The sequence below is a fragment of the Crocuta crocuta genome, unplaced genomic scaffold (assembly GCF_008692635.1).
Source record: "Crocuta crocuta isolate KB4526 unplaced genomic scaffold, BGI_CrCroc_1.0 scaffold653, whole genome shotgun sequence".
Classification (NCBI taxonomy): Eukaryota; Metazoa; Chordata; class Mammalia; order Carnivora; family Hyaenidae; genus Crocuta; species Crocuta crocuta.
Window position 1 is genome coordinate 462,245 of NW_027527134.1, and position 14,505 is coordinate 476,749.

General features: G+C 67.5%; 1 protein-coding gene across 1 annotated transcript; it reads left to right on the forward strand.

Moving 5' to 3' along the window:
• The first annotated feature begins 906 nt into the window (after positions 1 to 906).
• TSPAN32 (tetraspanin 32) lies at positions 907 to 12,367 on the forward strand. Its single transcript, XM_077756300.1, is given in 10 exon segments — positions 907 to 973; positions 1,354 to 1,468; positions 2,375 to 2,472; positions 5,006 to 5,080; positions 7,858 to 7,959; positions 8,388 to 8,474; positions 10,077 to 10,160; positions 10,418 to 10,509; positions 11,041 to 11,081; positions 11,084 to 12,367. Coding segments are annotated over 10 exon segments (960 nt in total). The 5' UTR covers position 907; the 3' UTR covers positions 11,284 to 12,367.
• Positions 12,368 to 14,505: the final 2,138 nt, after the last annotated feature.

A 14,505-nucleotide genomic window follows, 5' to 3' on the forward strand; every position in this document is an offset into this window, starting at 1 on the left:
CACACCAGAGACACAGGGAGGGAGCCGTTCCAGCACAGAGGGGAGCCCCCGCCCCGCCTCCCTGAGCAGCACAGCAGTGGCCGTGTGGTACAAACCGTGGTACAAACTGGCCAAGACCGGACCCCAGACAGTGGCCTCCCCACATGTGCCCTCCGGGGGACACGGCCCCACGTGAGTTTGTGGCCTGCCTCACCCTCAGGTTGGCAGCATTCAGTTACAGACTCGGGTTTTGACAAAGCCTCCCTGGCCTCCCAGCTGGGTGCGTGGTACCAGGGCTCCGGTGCTGCCCGGTACCCCCAAGACGGCTCCGCTCCAAATCACTCCTTTGTGCCATGAAGGCGTTGAAAATTAAATTCCCTTTCCAAATATACCGTCATCACAGGACATTTCAAACGGTGTTTCACGAGATGACACGCCAGTACTGATGTCCGGATTAGATCGTGTCTCCCACTCTCCTCCCAGAATCCAGCCTGGGGCAGGATTCTACTTGCATGCTCCCAAGACAGGAAGCTCACTCCCTACGCGGGCACCTTCTCTACTCACCACCTCCTCCCACCTCCTCCCAGGATGTGCTCTGAGGCCACACCAAGAATAAGGCTGCTCTTCGGGGAAGGCCTCAGATCCCCTCCAGAGGTCGTGGTGCCTTGGGCCAGGGCCGGGGGACAGCAGGGCGCAGCAGGAGCTGGCCTCGCCACCCCTCCCCTGCCTGCCTTTGCGTCCTCCGGGGCAGCCAGAGGCTCAGTTCTCCGGGTGCATTGACAAACCCAGGGGCACGCAGGACGCAACCTACCCCCTGGGCGGGCAGCTGTGGTCAGAGGCCCCCGCCCAGCTGGAAACCACAGTGGGCGTGGAGGGGTGGGGGGAGGAGGGAAGGAGGGGAGAGGAGACGGGCCCAGAGGAGGCCACCATGCGGTCCTGGAGTCGAGTCAGGGTGGCCAAATGCCAGATGCTGGTCACCAGCTTCTTTGTCCTGGTAACAGGCTGGTCAGGTGGGAAGGGGGGGTGGGCCATGCTGTTGGACCTCTGGGACTGTGGCTCCCTCCCCCACCCGGCCTGGCTGTCCCTATCCTGCCCCTGGGACATGCAGTTGGGGCCCCTGGTGACAGACTCCTGGCAGGTGACTGGGGGCAGGATGCCCCCGTGGGCCCAGCCAGGCAGCGCCGGGCAGAGGGGANTGTGTTTGTTGGTGTGTCTGTGTGTGCAGCGGGGTGTCTGGGACAAGGTGAGCCTCTCAAGTGAGACCATGAAGCCGAGGGAGGCTGGCCCGGGGGCCCAGGACACCCAGACCCCGCTCTCTGGGGCCCCGTCTGCGCCCAGCCCTGCCCCCACACCGCGGGTCTGCCCCATCCCCAGCTACTGGGCCTCTCTATGGCCACCTTGGCAGCCATCAGCTACTTCGGGGCCCACTTTGCTGTCATCGGCCGCGCATCCTTGGACAGGACCCCCTATGAGGCCACACGCCGCTGGGGTAAGTGAAGTGCTGTCGGGGAGGGGGCTCAGGTGCAAAGGCCGTGGGGAGCCATCCGGGGCTGATGTTCAGATTAGATCCTGTCTCCCACACTCCTCCCAGAATCAAGCCTGGGGCAGGATTCTACTTGCATGCTCCCAAGACAGGAAGCTCACTCCCTATGCGGGCACCTTCTCTACTCACCACCTCCTCCCTCCGGGGGTGGGGGCTCCTAGTGGAGCCAGGCTGGGCTGCACGGTGGGTGGGGGTAGAGAGGGCCCCGGGGTCCTTCTCCACTGGGCGGAGCGGGGGGTCTGGGACACAGCCTCCGCTTCTCCCCAGGTCTCCCGTCCTCCCCTGGGGGCCCGGGGAAAGGTGGGACTGGCACGTGGCACCCAGACGGCCTCATGTCCTGCAGGGGGTTTCCCCAGATCAAAGGGGCCCGGGCCCGGATGCACTCTGGGGGCTTGGTCTCAGGCAAGAGCACGGGACGCCAAAGAGGGCAGCCGTGGGGGAAGCTGAGGCCCACAGGGTCAGGCCGTGGTCCCAGCCCCGGCCTCCTGCCCCTCAGGCCCCAGTGTTTGCCCTGAAGCCCGGATCCTGGAGCAGGAAGCCTGGGTCTTGAGCCTGGACTGATAAGACACCCCGCACTTGCCTGGTGGCTTCCGAGATAGGCCGGGCGGCTGCAGGAAGCAGAAGTGGGGGGCAGGGCCTGGGGCCTCCTTCCCTGGGGCCTCTGAGCATTGGGAGGAGCGGGAGTGGGGGGTGGGTGGCACGTCCCTGCCTGAGGGGGTGCGTGGACCTATTCGGAGCTCCCAGAAGCCCACCCCCCAAGTGCACCCTTGGGTCAGATTTCAGACGCGGGCCGTGTGCACTGGGAGCCCCGTCCTGGGCATCCCTGACCTCCTCCTTTCTCTCCCCACCCAGCCTTCTGCACCAGCGCCAGCCTGGCCGGGCTCCTGACCCTGGGAGCTGTGCTGGGTGCTGCAGCCACCGTGAGGGAGGCTGGGGGCCTCATGGCAGGGGTGAGTTCTCCCTGCCCCCAGCCCCCCAGCCCCCGGGACCTGGCACGGGACCAAGAGCGGGCAGGGCTGGCAGCACCCCCCACAGTGTCCCGACAGAGACAGAGGCCCGAAGGCTGTGGGCCAGCCGGGACCCCCACCCACCGGGGCCAACCAGGCCCTCCGCCAGGCCTGCTTCACCCCCTCATCCAGGGGGGCTGAGAAAGGCAGAGTCGGCCCTCCCAGGCCTGGGAGCCCTTGTCAAGGGCCCAGTGGGTCTGGTTCTGTTACACTGGAGGCTCTGGGAACCGGCCTCCGTGTCCTGTTACGAGGGGAGGCAGGGGTGTGCCACCCACCGCCCCTCTGCTGGCCAGATGGCCCGTAGGCCCGTCCATCCTGTGCCCTCCGGTGCGAGCCCTCCTCTCCTGAGGGACCCTGGGCTCACAGGTGCCCTGGGCTGTCACCTGCTCCCCCACCCCCTCTGCCACTGGCACATGCCCCCCCCTTCCCCTTCCCCGCGGGCCCGCTCNGCCGGGCCCAAGGACCCAGACGGGGTCCCGCAGACCCAGCCAAGAGGGCCCGCCGCTCCTCGCAGGACAGAAGTCAGAGGCGAGCGGGACAAAGTGGAAACAGCTTACTGAATGCGGTCAAGTGTCCGGGAGTCTGGGAAAGGAAAGGAGTCCCTCCTCACTTGGGGTTTACAGTGGAAAGGGGGCCGGGGGGCGTGTTTCCTCAGGAATCCAGGGGAGGGTCTAGTCAAGGTGAGTGACAGGTGACGCACGTGCGAGGGCAGGGGGTACCCAAGCCGGTGCCGCCCGGCGTGTCGTAAGCTCATGTCCAGGAATGCACCGGGATTCTGTTCTTCCGAGACGCTATCAGGTGCTCGGGGCCTGGGACCAAAGTGGGAGAGTGACGAAGATTCTTCCCCCCTTGGAGCGAGAACGTGGCTCCTTTGGGTTACTCAGACGTAAGGGGGCCACAGAGCCAGGGTACCTGGGGCGCAGACACGGAGCCCTCCTAAACTGGGGGCCCCTTCCATTCTCCCACCTCACAGGCTCCCTGCAGCCCCACGGCCCCCAGGCCTCCCTCACCCCCTCCAGCGCTCTCCTCCGGCAGACCCCGCCCCCACCCTGGGCGGGATTGGGGGGCGGGGGGAGGGGGGCAACCACCCCGGCCTCACGGAGGGCCGCCAGGGCTCTCCACCCAGCTGTGTCAGCTGTTTGTGGGATGNAGGAAGATGAGGAGGAGGAGGAAGATGAGGAGGAGGGGGAGGCAGCAGGGGGAGGCAGCGGGCTGCCTGCCCGCCCCCCACCCCGGGGCACAGCCAGAGGCCCCTGGGCTCCTACCGAGTCTGGGGCCTGGGGGGTGGCCTGCTCTCGCCCAGCGCCTGGTGGAGGCCCTGCGGGGACGGTTTCTCCGTCCCCAGGCGGCCCGGCCAGCGTGTCTGTGTCTGCGGGCATCTCTCCATCCACTGCCCACCGGCTCTCCTGGGTGTCACCCGTAGCGAGGCGGCCGCTGGGTGGGAGGCCCCGGCCACAGTCCGCCGCGGGCTGCGGACGGCCCAGGGAGGGCCCATGTGTCGGCGGAGCCAGCGACGCCCCGCACGGAGCCCTGGAGCCGCGGGGCGCTCACAAAGGCAGTGGGGCGAGGGGGGAGGAGGTGGCGCGCCCGCCCCAGGCCTCCTCCGGCACCTGGGCCGTGTGGCCCGCGGCCGGCTAAACTGCCGGGGACTCGAGGAGACCAGGCCTGAGGCCCAGGTCTGAGGGTCACCAAACGCAGGGGTCAGTCAAGCTCCGGGTGGGGGTGACGTCCCCGGGGCGGCGTGTAGGCCAGGTTCCCAGTCTGGGGTGACCCTCTGAAGCTGCCCACGAAAGCTCGGGTCAGGCACACGTCTCAGGGGAGGGGCCTCTGCAAACCGGGGGCCCCACAGTTCCAGACCCCCGGGCCAGAGAATGTGGGGGCTGATGATGGAAGGACCTTCCCCCCAGAGAACTCGACCTCCTCTGACGCTGGGACCCCAGGGAGCGAGGAGAGGAGGGGCCTCGGCTGGACTCCCCCTGCCTCGGGGAGCCCCAGCTGCCCTAGCTCCTTCCAGCCAGAACCATGGAGGCCCAGTTGCAGAGGCTGGGGCTTCACCCTGAAGCATGTTCCAGAAACGTGCAGAAACAAAGGGGCCTGCAGAAGCCCCCCACCCCCACCCCTGTGCCAGGGCAGCCCTGGAGCCGCTCCGCCCGACTGACCTCCTCAAAAGGGGACGTGTCTTCTCCCGGATCCCCACTCCGCTCAGCGCCCGCCTCTGGAGGCAGCCCACGGGCAGGGGTTTCCACCATCCTGGGGGCTGCTCCCTCCCTCGGGGTGGGGGGACGTGGCTCTGCCACGGACGGGCCCCCGCGAGCCAGAATGAGCAATAATTCCCCGAACGAGACAGAAGGGCTGGGAACAGTGTGCCCGCAGCCCGAGGTCTCGCCCTTGGCCTCGCGCCCCGTGCACGAGGGCCCCGGTGCAGCCTCGAGGTGGCCGTCAGGTGGCACAGGGTGACGGTGTCCCCTCCGCCCAGGGCTTCCTGTGCTTTGCCCTGGTGTTCTGCGCCCTCGGGCAGGTGGCCTTCTGGAGATTCCACAGCCCCACCCAGGTGAGTACCCGCCCTGCCCTCGCCATGAAGCAGCAGCTCTCCGGTACGGGCCTCGGAACCCCCCAGGCCCTAAGGGGCCGTGAGTTGGAAAGGGGGAGAGAAGAATGGGGGGGGGGCTGACCTGAGGGATTGACTAGACAGGTCCGTGTTCCGGAAACTGGCCCAGTGGCCCTGCGGGTGTCCAGGCCTTATCCCCAGGTGACAGCCGCCCTTCAGCCCTGGAGCAGGGGCGGGGCGGGGGGGGAAGCTGTGGAGGGGCAGGGCTGTCCTCCAGGTGGCACTTCCGGGGTGGGCTCTTCCCCAGGGCTTGTGTGTTGGGGGGGGGCAGGGCGGTGACGCCCCTGGGGATGGTGGGGACGCTCCTTCCTTCCCACGTCTGTCGTCCCTCCACTGCTGTTCTGTGTGTGCCTGCTGCCTCAGCGGGGTGTGGACGGACTCCGGGTGTGGGGGCCCCGTCCCAATCTGGGAGTTGGGGAGGCCCCAGCTCTGGGATAACTCAGTCGCCAGGGCCGCGGCCCCCAGAGGGCATACATGAGGCAGGCTTGAAGTCGGCAGGCCTGGGCGCCGACCCAGGGGAGCAGGGCAAGACCCCAGCTTGGGGGGAGCCCCTGGGGCACAGGCCCTGCAGAAAGCCTGTCTGAATCCAGGGCTGAGATGGAGCTGAGAGTCTGCCCGGGGAATGGGACCCCGTCCTGGAGCAGGGCAGGCCCACTGTCTGGGCAGGGAAATGGGCACCCAAGAGGCTCAGGGCCTCTGGAGCAGCCTGAGCAGCCCAGGGGCCAGCAGGGGGGGCCGCACACAGGGACAGGACGGGACAGTTCTGCTGCGTAGGCCCTGTCTGCCCTGACTTTCCGCGATCCCTGCTCTCCCTGGCCTCAGTTTCTCCGTGTGCTCCCAGGCAAATGAGGCCCGTCTGGCTGGAATTTACTCGGTTTCTGGCAACACACCGTGCAGGCAGCAGGTGACAAGCCGTGATTTCTTGCCCCTGCATCGAGTCCCAGTGCCTCCAGCGTCTCTGCCGCCCCCCGAAGACGGTCACGCAGGAGGCAGAGGGGCACAGGGGCAGCTGGGTCAGGAGATGGGCCTGGCCCGCACTGTGTGCTGTTAGGTGTGCGCTCACCTTCTCTGGTTTCTCCCTCACGCGGTCCTCAGGTGGAGGGGGCTGGGTCAAGGCCAGGTGTGACGGTCACGCGCTTGCTCTGTAGAGGAGCTACTCAGGCCCAGAGGTCGCCGTCCAGGACACTTTGCCCTGAGCCAGTGCCCTTTGCCTTTCCCTGCCTGGGGTTTACCCTGGACAGCACCCCTGTCAGCATCATTTGGGGTCATACCCCCCCGTGGCCAGGTGGGAATCTGGGGGGCTGAGAGTTCAGGGAGCCCAAGATCCCCTCTGCCCCCGTGGCTCCAACCCATCCTAGGGGTCACCCCTGGGGTCCTGGTGGCCAGGCTCAAAGAGGGGGGACCCTGGCAGGAAGTACAGAGGCCTCTGAGGCCACCTGGTTCACCCCATGTTTCTTCTCTCATGGAGAAACAAGGCCCCAGGCTCCCCGAGCACCCCCAAACCCAGTAATGGGGGCAGACTCCCAGGCCTGTGGGAAGAGACCCCCCACTGCCAGGCCCTGGGGTCTGGGGTGAAGGGCGTGGCTTTGCCCGAAGCACGGGCTCCTGCCTCCCGCTTCTGGGTCGTGGGGACGATGCCCACTCTGCACGTGCCCTTCCTCTGCCAAGATTACAATCGCGGGAGCCAGCCGCGGGCCACCTGGCTACTCCCTGGGCCCTAGCGGGGGAGGCAACCAGGAGGGCGGTCCTTGCCTCAGCCACTTGCCCCCTGACCTAGGCCCCCAGACCCACGGGGACGCCCTCCCCTCAGGACACAGTGGCTTCAGGGGCTCCCCTTTACTTTATACCTGGAGACAGAGGCAGAGAGGGCCACTAGCCAGGCCCTGCTGCAGTCAGGCCAGCCTGACGCCTGCGCTCTAGCCCGGGGCCCAGGAGACCACGGACTCCAGAGCAGTCAGGGAAGCCTTCCTGGCGGAGGTGAGATTCCAGTTTGTCTTTGAAGGACTAATTTGGCAAGGGGTGGGCATTTAGGCTTGGGGGGAATAGCGTGAGCAGAGGCAGAAGGAAGTGCTTAGGAGCGTGGGGGCAATGAGGCCTGGGTGATGCTGGGGTGTGAAGTGAAGACAGAGCCCGGCCAGGCCCCTGTCCACAACTTCCTTCTCCATTATCTGCCTCGTCTGCTCAGAGCCGGCCCTGGATGCCCATGGCTTCTTTGGTCGAAGGCCTTCCCCGGAGCCCAGCTGCCCGCACTTTACGGACCCAGCAGGCGGTCCTGGGGAGGGACCTAGGCCACCGGGGAGCTGAGCTCCTGGCAGGAGGCTCCTCCCAGCCTTCTCTGCCCGGGCCTGGCTGCCAGCCTTCCCTGTCCCACCCCCACTTCAGATCCACAGAAGTAGGGGGGACACTTCCCTCGGCCAGGCCCTCTACGCTCCGGAAGTTCAGAGCTGGAGGTGAGCGGGGCTCCGGCTTGCCTTGCAGGCCCGGGTCCCCAGAGCAGGGCTGTGGCATTCGCGGCCTGTGGGGAGAGAGCCCCCCGCTGAAGCCTGCGGGAACTGGTGACCCGCCTCCCGGGAGACCTCACAGGGGCTGTGCCTGCCGGAAGCAGGAGGGGCTGTTTGGAAGGCACATGGCCCCCCTCCCGCCTGCAGGGAGCCGCACCGTGTCGGGAAGGGGCTTCGCCGGCACAGAGGCCTTGCCTTCCTGAGATGCCCTCCGTGCAGGTGGAGGACGCCGCCTTGGACGCCTACGACCTGGCGTTTGACCAGGCGGTGAGGGGCGCGCCCGGCGCCCGGCAGCAGCAGCTGGTGGCCATTCAGGACGCGGTGAGTCGGGCACCCTAGAGAATGGGTAGAGGGTGCCCTCCTGGAGTCCCGCGGGGCCGGGGGCCTGGGCCACAGGCCACCGACACCCTCTTGGTCGTGGGGAGGGGCGGACAAAGACCTCGTCTTCTCCCTCCGCCCTGGGCAGGGCTGGCTACCTAATTTGTGGGGGGGCCCGAGGCAGAATGCGGAAGGCTTCTTGTAACGAATCACGGAGGATTTCGAGTTGGTGACGGCACAGCTTGAAGCAGGCCCCGGTGGCCACAGGGTCACAGGCGGCCGAGAAGCTGGGCTGGGTGCGGGTGCCATCCCCCAGGCGGGCCACTTGCAGCCGTCTCTTAGGGGACCTCCTCTGACAGGGCTGCCCCCCCAGACAGGGGGCCGGTCTCCCCACCCCCACAGAGCAAACCCGCCCCTCTGTGCCCTTGCAGTTCCTGTGCTGTGGGAAGAGCTCTCCTTTTGGCCTCCTGGGGGGCGCGGAGGTCAGTCTGTGTCCAGGAGAGGCGGCGGCCAGACAGGTGAGGAGGAGCGCGGGGACCCGGGCTCTCCCTCCCCGGGCCCGGGCCGCCGGCCGGCTGCAGGGCTCCTGGACAGGACAGTGAGGGCTGGACTCGGCCCCAGGCTCCATTCACCCCTCCACCGCCTCGCACAGTTTCAGCTCGGGGCTCCCCAAGGCCAGGCCTGCCCTCGGAAACCTCCAGAAGCACAGAGGGTGGTGGAAGACAGACACTGATCTGGAGGGGGCTCCTCCCCAAGGAGCCGGAAGGGCGTTCGTGGAGGGATGCACGGGGAGGGTGGGCCTGGCCACAGTCAGCCCGCCCAAGGGCTTCAGCGACAGAAGCTGGGAAGTCCCTTCCTCCCCAGACAGGGAGCTGGCCCTCCCTCCGACCCCCCCACCCNACAAACCCACCCCTATCTGTGGGCCAGAGGCTCCTGGCCGCCCTCCAGGAAACAGACAGGAGGATGCAAATGGCTCCAGGCCCAGCGAGGGAGGGAGCCAAGACAGCGCCACTGGGCGGCGTGCAGGGGAGGGCCGAAGGCAGAGGGCCCAGCGGGCCAGCAGGGGGCTTCCTGCCACCCAGGGAGAGGCTTCAGGTGCCCGTCCACAAAGCTGGGTGAGGGCCCACTTTGTGACCTTGCAGGATGGCGGGGTCCGCACCCCACCGTAAAGGGCTCGGGGTGGGCGTGGGCTGGAGCAGCCCTGGGAGAGGGCGGGGAGGGGCTGGGCTGAGTCCTGGCTGGTGGTCTGGGCCCCAGGCTGCCTTCTGACAGGAAGTACGGCCACAAGGGCAGGGAGAGCCCATCAGGGCCCAGTCCCCTCCCCCCACGCCCCCGGGCACCCAGGCCAGCTGCAGGGTCGCGGCCCAGAGGTCCCAGCCTCCCCGCCGAAGTCGGTCCTGCGGCCCAGGGGTGAGCAGGGGCGGCGCTCCAGCCAGGGCCGAGGCCCAGGTGGCAGCGTGGGCCCAGTGAACATACAGACGCACAGACCGCAGGCGGGCCTCCCCGCCCCCCTCCCAGCCTTCGGAGCAACCTCCCCAATGTGCTTCCTTTTCCCCAGCTTCCCCAAATGCCAATATCTTCCCCAAAACCAAACGCCGCCATGTGAGTGGTTCAGAGATGGGACGGTCACCTCCCTTTTCCTGGAGAGAGAGCCTCTGCGGAAGCCGTGCGCCTGCGCCGGGGAGGCACTGGGCGCCGGGGATGGCGCACGGAGGCTGGTACAGCCCAGGACCCCAGGCCTCTCCACCAGCGCCTTCTCTGCCCCTCCCGTTTGCCAGCCCCCCGGCCCCCCTCACTGAGGCTCTGCCCCCAGCCCTGGGCCAGGGAGCAAGGGAGAGCCAGCCTGCCCACGGCAGCCAGATGCATGACCCCGCACAGGCTGAGGGGACGCCTAAGAAAGGCACGCGCTGGACCCTGGGGCAGCGGCCTCCAGTCCCCCCTCTTGCTGGTTTTCCGCCGTTTGTGATGCCTCTCCCCAGAGCTCCCCGGCCCCGCCGACTCCCCATCACCCCAGCACTCAGCTTAGCTGGGCACCATGGGTGCCTGCCTTGGCGGAGGCCCTTGACCCTGGGCAGGGGAGGGGCAGTGAGGGCGGCCGCCTCATGAGTTGCTCTGCTCAGGACTGCCTGGTGGGGATCAGGAGCTTCCTGAGGACGTACGGACACATCACCTCCACCCTCACTGGCATCGGCCTGGCCTCCATGGTACACTCGCCCTGCCTCGGCACCCCTGCCCCCTCCTGCCCCTGCATCCACAGGACCCCCACCCCAGTGCACGGGCAGACGGGGCAGCCCCGGGCCAGTCTCCAGGCCCGTGCACAGGGGACCAGGGAGGAGGCTGCTGACCCTGGGAGGCCGTCTGGGGGGTGACGGTGCCCACCTCCCGAGACAGGAGGGAGCCCTGCACAGCCCACACCCCCCGCCGGAGCCGCCGGGCCTGTGCTGACACCCCCTCCCCCCAGGTGTACGCCATGGTGCTCAGCTCCTTTCTCTGGTTCGCCATTCGCTCTGGATGCAGCCTGGACCGCAGGGGCAAATACACCCTGAGCCGCAGGTAGGCCCTGCCCGCCCGCCCCTCCTCATCCCCCAAGGGCAGACAGCGGCACCTGGAGGCGTCTGGGTGCCCACGGGCCAGAGGGCGCTGTCCCTCCCTACCCCCGGGACGTCCCTGCCGCTCCCCCCACCCCCCGCCGCTGGGACCCCTGGACCAATAGCCCAGGCTGCCCTCTAGGGCAGGCGCTTTGGGGTGGCTGGCCACGCCGAGGGAGCGGGGCAGCCAGAGAGCTGCCAGGCCAGCCCCACAGGGATGCCCCTCTCTTCACCCCACTCCTCACCGAGACCCGACCTCACAAGTGTTATCTGCGCCAACCGCTGGGGAAGGGTGCTTCTGGGCCCCGAATCAGTCCCAGGCCCCAGGGCTCCCCGTGAACAAGCACAGGGAGGACCCACACTCAGCAGCCACGAAGCCCCTCCTGGTGCCTCGGTGTTCACCAGCCCAGCCGCTCACCCCGGCCCCTCCCTGCACAGGCCTCCTGCCCCGCCCGGTGCGTTCTAGAACAGCCTCACAGTCCCCTCTGCTTCTCAGAGCACGTGGCTGCCGGCCCCAGGAGCCCAGCTTCTTCAGACGCTCCCAGGGGGGCCCACGCTCCAGCGCCCGACTGAAGCGGACGTTCTCGATGGCCGCCTGGGTGCCTGGGAGCGAGCGGGCCCTCGGGGGAACCCTGGGCTCCTCTGGGACCGGCAGACACTGCTTCAACCACCTGTCGGGCCACCTGTCTGCCCACAGAGGCCGAGTCCGCCCGAGCTGAGCCTTCCGAGGGGGACGTGAGGTGTCTCCTGCCACAGCGCGGAGGGACAGGGAAGGAAGAGGCATGGTCCCTTTCTGCAGACAAGGGGACCAGAGGTCACTCATGGACTTGTGGGACAGGCTGGGGAGTGGTCAGAGCAGAGAAGCCACAGGCAGGCTTGGCTGGACGCTCTGCGTGCTCTCATGAGGTCAGAGCCCTGGGCCGAGCCCGGCCGGGCTCCCCACAGGCCGCAGGCTCCGGGGATCCCCCCGCTTCCACGCTCAGTGCGGCTGGTGGCGGGACACAGGTCCATGTGGCTGGAGGACCAGGCCCCCTCCTTGCCGCACGTCAGCAGACCACCCCGTTCCTTCTCATGTGGGGCCTTCACCTCCAAGTCAGCAGGCAAGCCCGTCCCCTCGTGCTGAGACCTCCTGGCTTCCCCTCCCCCCCGCCGGGGAGCTCACTACCTGCAAGGGCTCCTGTGGCTGTGGGAGGTCCCCTGGGAACCTCGAGTCTCTGGCGGAAACCCCACACTTCTGGTGGGGTGTTCACAGGCGCCAGGGCCGAAGGCGAGACTTCTGGGGGTGCAGGAGGGCACCGCAGACCTCCTGGGTTCCAGGCCGCTCCTGCTGGACACCCAACTTCCTCTCTCAGTTCTGTCCAAACGCCCCTGAGGAGGGCCACCCCTCACTCGGAATCTGAAGTCCCGCATGGAAAGCCGGATGGGCCCAGTCCAGGCCGAGGCCCCTGGCAGAGCTGACCGAGGAGAAAGGGGCGTCGGGGCCGTTTAACCTCCTTCTGGGGAGGTCAGGCCAGCCCCCACCACGACCAACAAAGGGGAGGGTCCTCCAAAATGGGAAGAGCCGCTCTGTGGGGACAGGACGGGCGGGACGGTGAGCACCTGACAACACCCGCCGTGGTCCCCTCACGTCTCCCCTGCACCCGCGCCCCCCCCACGCACTTCCGGGGGGAGCGGGTTCCCACCTCACATAGAGCCTCCTTCGGCGGAAGAGCTTGTCCCCAGGCGAGGACAGCCCAGGGTCCCCTGGGTCCTGCATTCAGGGACAGCCCAGGGTCTCTGGCCACGCGCGTTCATCCTCTGGGCCCGTTCTGTTCAGCTTGTCACTCTACACTTACAAAATATATTTTATAATTTTATAATTGATTTTTGAGAGAGAGTGGGGGAGGGGCAGAGGGAGAGAGAGAGAGAGAGAACCCCAGATGGGTTCCGCCCTTATCAGCATAGAGCCTGGCGCGGGACTTGAACTCACAAACCGTGAGTCCATGTCTGAGCCGGATGCTCAACTGACTGAGCCCCAGGCGCCCTGCAAAGAGTGTTGAAAGGTAACAACCAGCAAGTTGTCCTCTGCACGACGGCTGTGGAAAGAGGGAAGGAGAAGGGGATGTAGTTAAACTGTGTAAACAAGGAACTTAGCAGCACGGGAACCTCCAGACCGTTATTAGTAAGTCAACTGGGGCGCCTGTCTGGGTCCGTCGGTTGAGCGTCCGACTTGGGCTCAGGTCACGATCTCACAGCTCATGGGTTCGAGCCCCGCGTCGGGCTCTGTGCTGACAGCTCGGAGCCTGGAGCCTGTTTCGGATTCTGTGTCTCCCTCTCTCTCTGCCCCTCTCCTGCTTTCTCTCTCTCTCTCAAAATAAACATTAAAAAGAAAGAGAGAGAGAGAGAGAGAATCAGATCAGCGGGACAAAACAAAGGCCTTAATATGGCACCATGAAGGCTGCGAGGGCCCGAGCAGCGTGCTGGTCACCCGCCAGGGCAGTGTCCCCAGCACTGGCCTGTCTGTCCCGGTTTGGAGGGGCGTGAGGAAGAAGCAGGAAGACACAGATCATTAGAGAAAATAGAGCCGGGGGTGCCTGGGGGCGATGATGAGGTTCCCACTCCAGATAAAGTTTGAGGGGCAGGGGGTGCCTGGGCTCCACCCTCACTGAGGTGAAGAGTCCCCAGGCCTCCCTGACCAGGAGCCCCATGCAAGGCGGGCCCAACCCCCCGGTGAGGGTCCCGACAGCTGGTGTGAGCAGGTGTCGGGCGAGGTGTGTCTTCTCCCGGACGGGGCTCTGGGGTGGACGCGGGGGCCGCCGGGGGCGGCCCCTCCCGCGACCGTCAAACACCAGGCACACAACCGTGCCCCTCGAGCAGTGCCGCTGGGACGCTGCCCTGCGCCCCGCGACCCGAGTCGCCGGCTGTCCTGTTGGGAGGGCCGGGTGCTGAGGGAGGGAGGTGACGGGGCCCGGGGCTGACCCACATGGGGCTTTCCCAGAGCCCAGCGCCGAGGGCGGGCCCGGAAGTGGGGGGGTGGAGGCGGGCCTGCTGCTGGGGGGCTCGAATGGGGCCTGGCCCGTGGGAACTGGAGCAGGACAGGACGCGTCGGTGGCCCTCAGAAGGACGCCCTGCAGGTTAGGAAGGAGACGTCCCCAAGGGCTCCCCGAGGCGGAGTGGGCGGAGCAGGGGCAGGGCGCCAGTGTGGAGCGGGCGGGGTCCAGGCACGCTCCTGGAGCCCCCCCAGGGCAGCGGGTGCCAGGAAGAGCCACCCCCGAGCACAGGGGGCAGAGGGGCCGGGCCCTGGCGGGCAGGGCCTGAGCACGGCTGGTGAGAGGTGTGAGGCCGCACCCGAGGTCCCGGGGGTCGTGGCAGGAGGGGGCACTGACTCCCGGCAGGGCCTCGCTGACCCGTGATGGAGGCGTCCCGGGTGCTGAGAAGAAGCGGGAGATGGCGCCCCGGCCGTGTCTTCAGGCCAAGGATCTCGCTCCGCGGAGTGTCCAGCGGTGGGCGGGTGGCGGGCGCCCCTCGGGACCAGCGTGGCAGAGACGTGGACTGGGCAGCGGAGGCGGTGCTTGTCTGATGCGCCAGGGCCTGAACGCTTGTGTGCTCACACTCAGCTCCAGTGGGTACAGCCCGTGGGTGGGGGAAGGGGCGCTGGAGGACGGTGGAGTTTTCTGTTCTTGCCCAGACCCACCCCGTTTGCTTTCCCCCTGGAAGCAGCGGTCACGAGCCCAGGGGCAGCCTCCGGGGCCAGAAGCAGGGTGCTCCCCCAAGAGGAGACGGTAGTGAGGTCTTTAATCCCCGCGTGGGCCATTCCCGAGGCCTGACGGGTGGCCAAGCCTTCACGCCCTCCAGCAGGCGGGGCTGCCGGGTGGCCGGGCAGCCCGGTCCTCATGGGAACAGCAGTGGACGGAGGGCAGGCGCTCCCCATCACGGCCCGAAGGAGGCCGGGCTCAGGTTCCTTCCAAAGCCTGAAACTTTG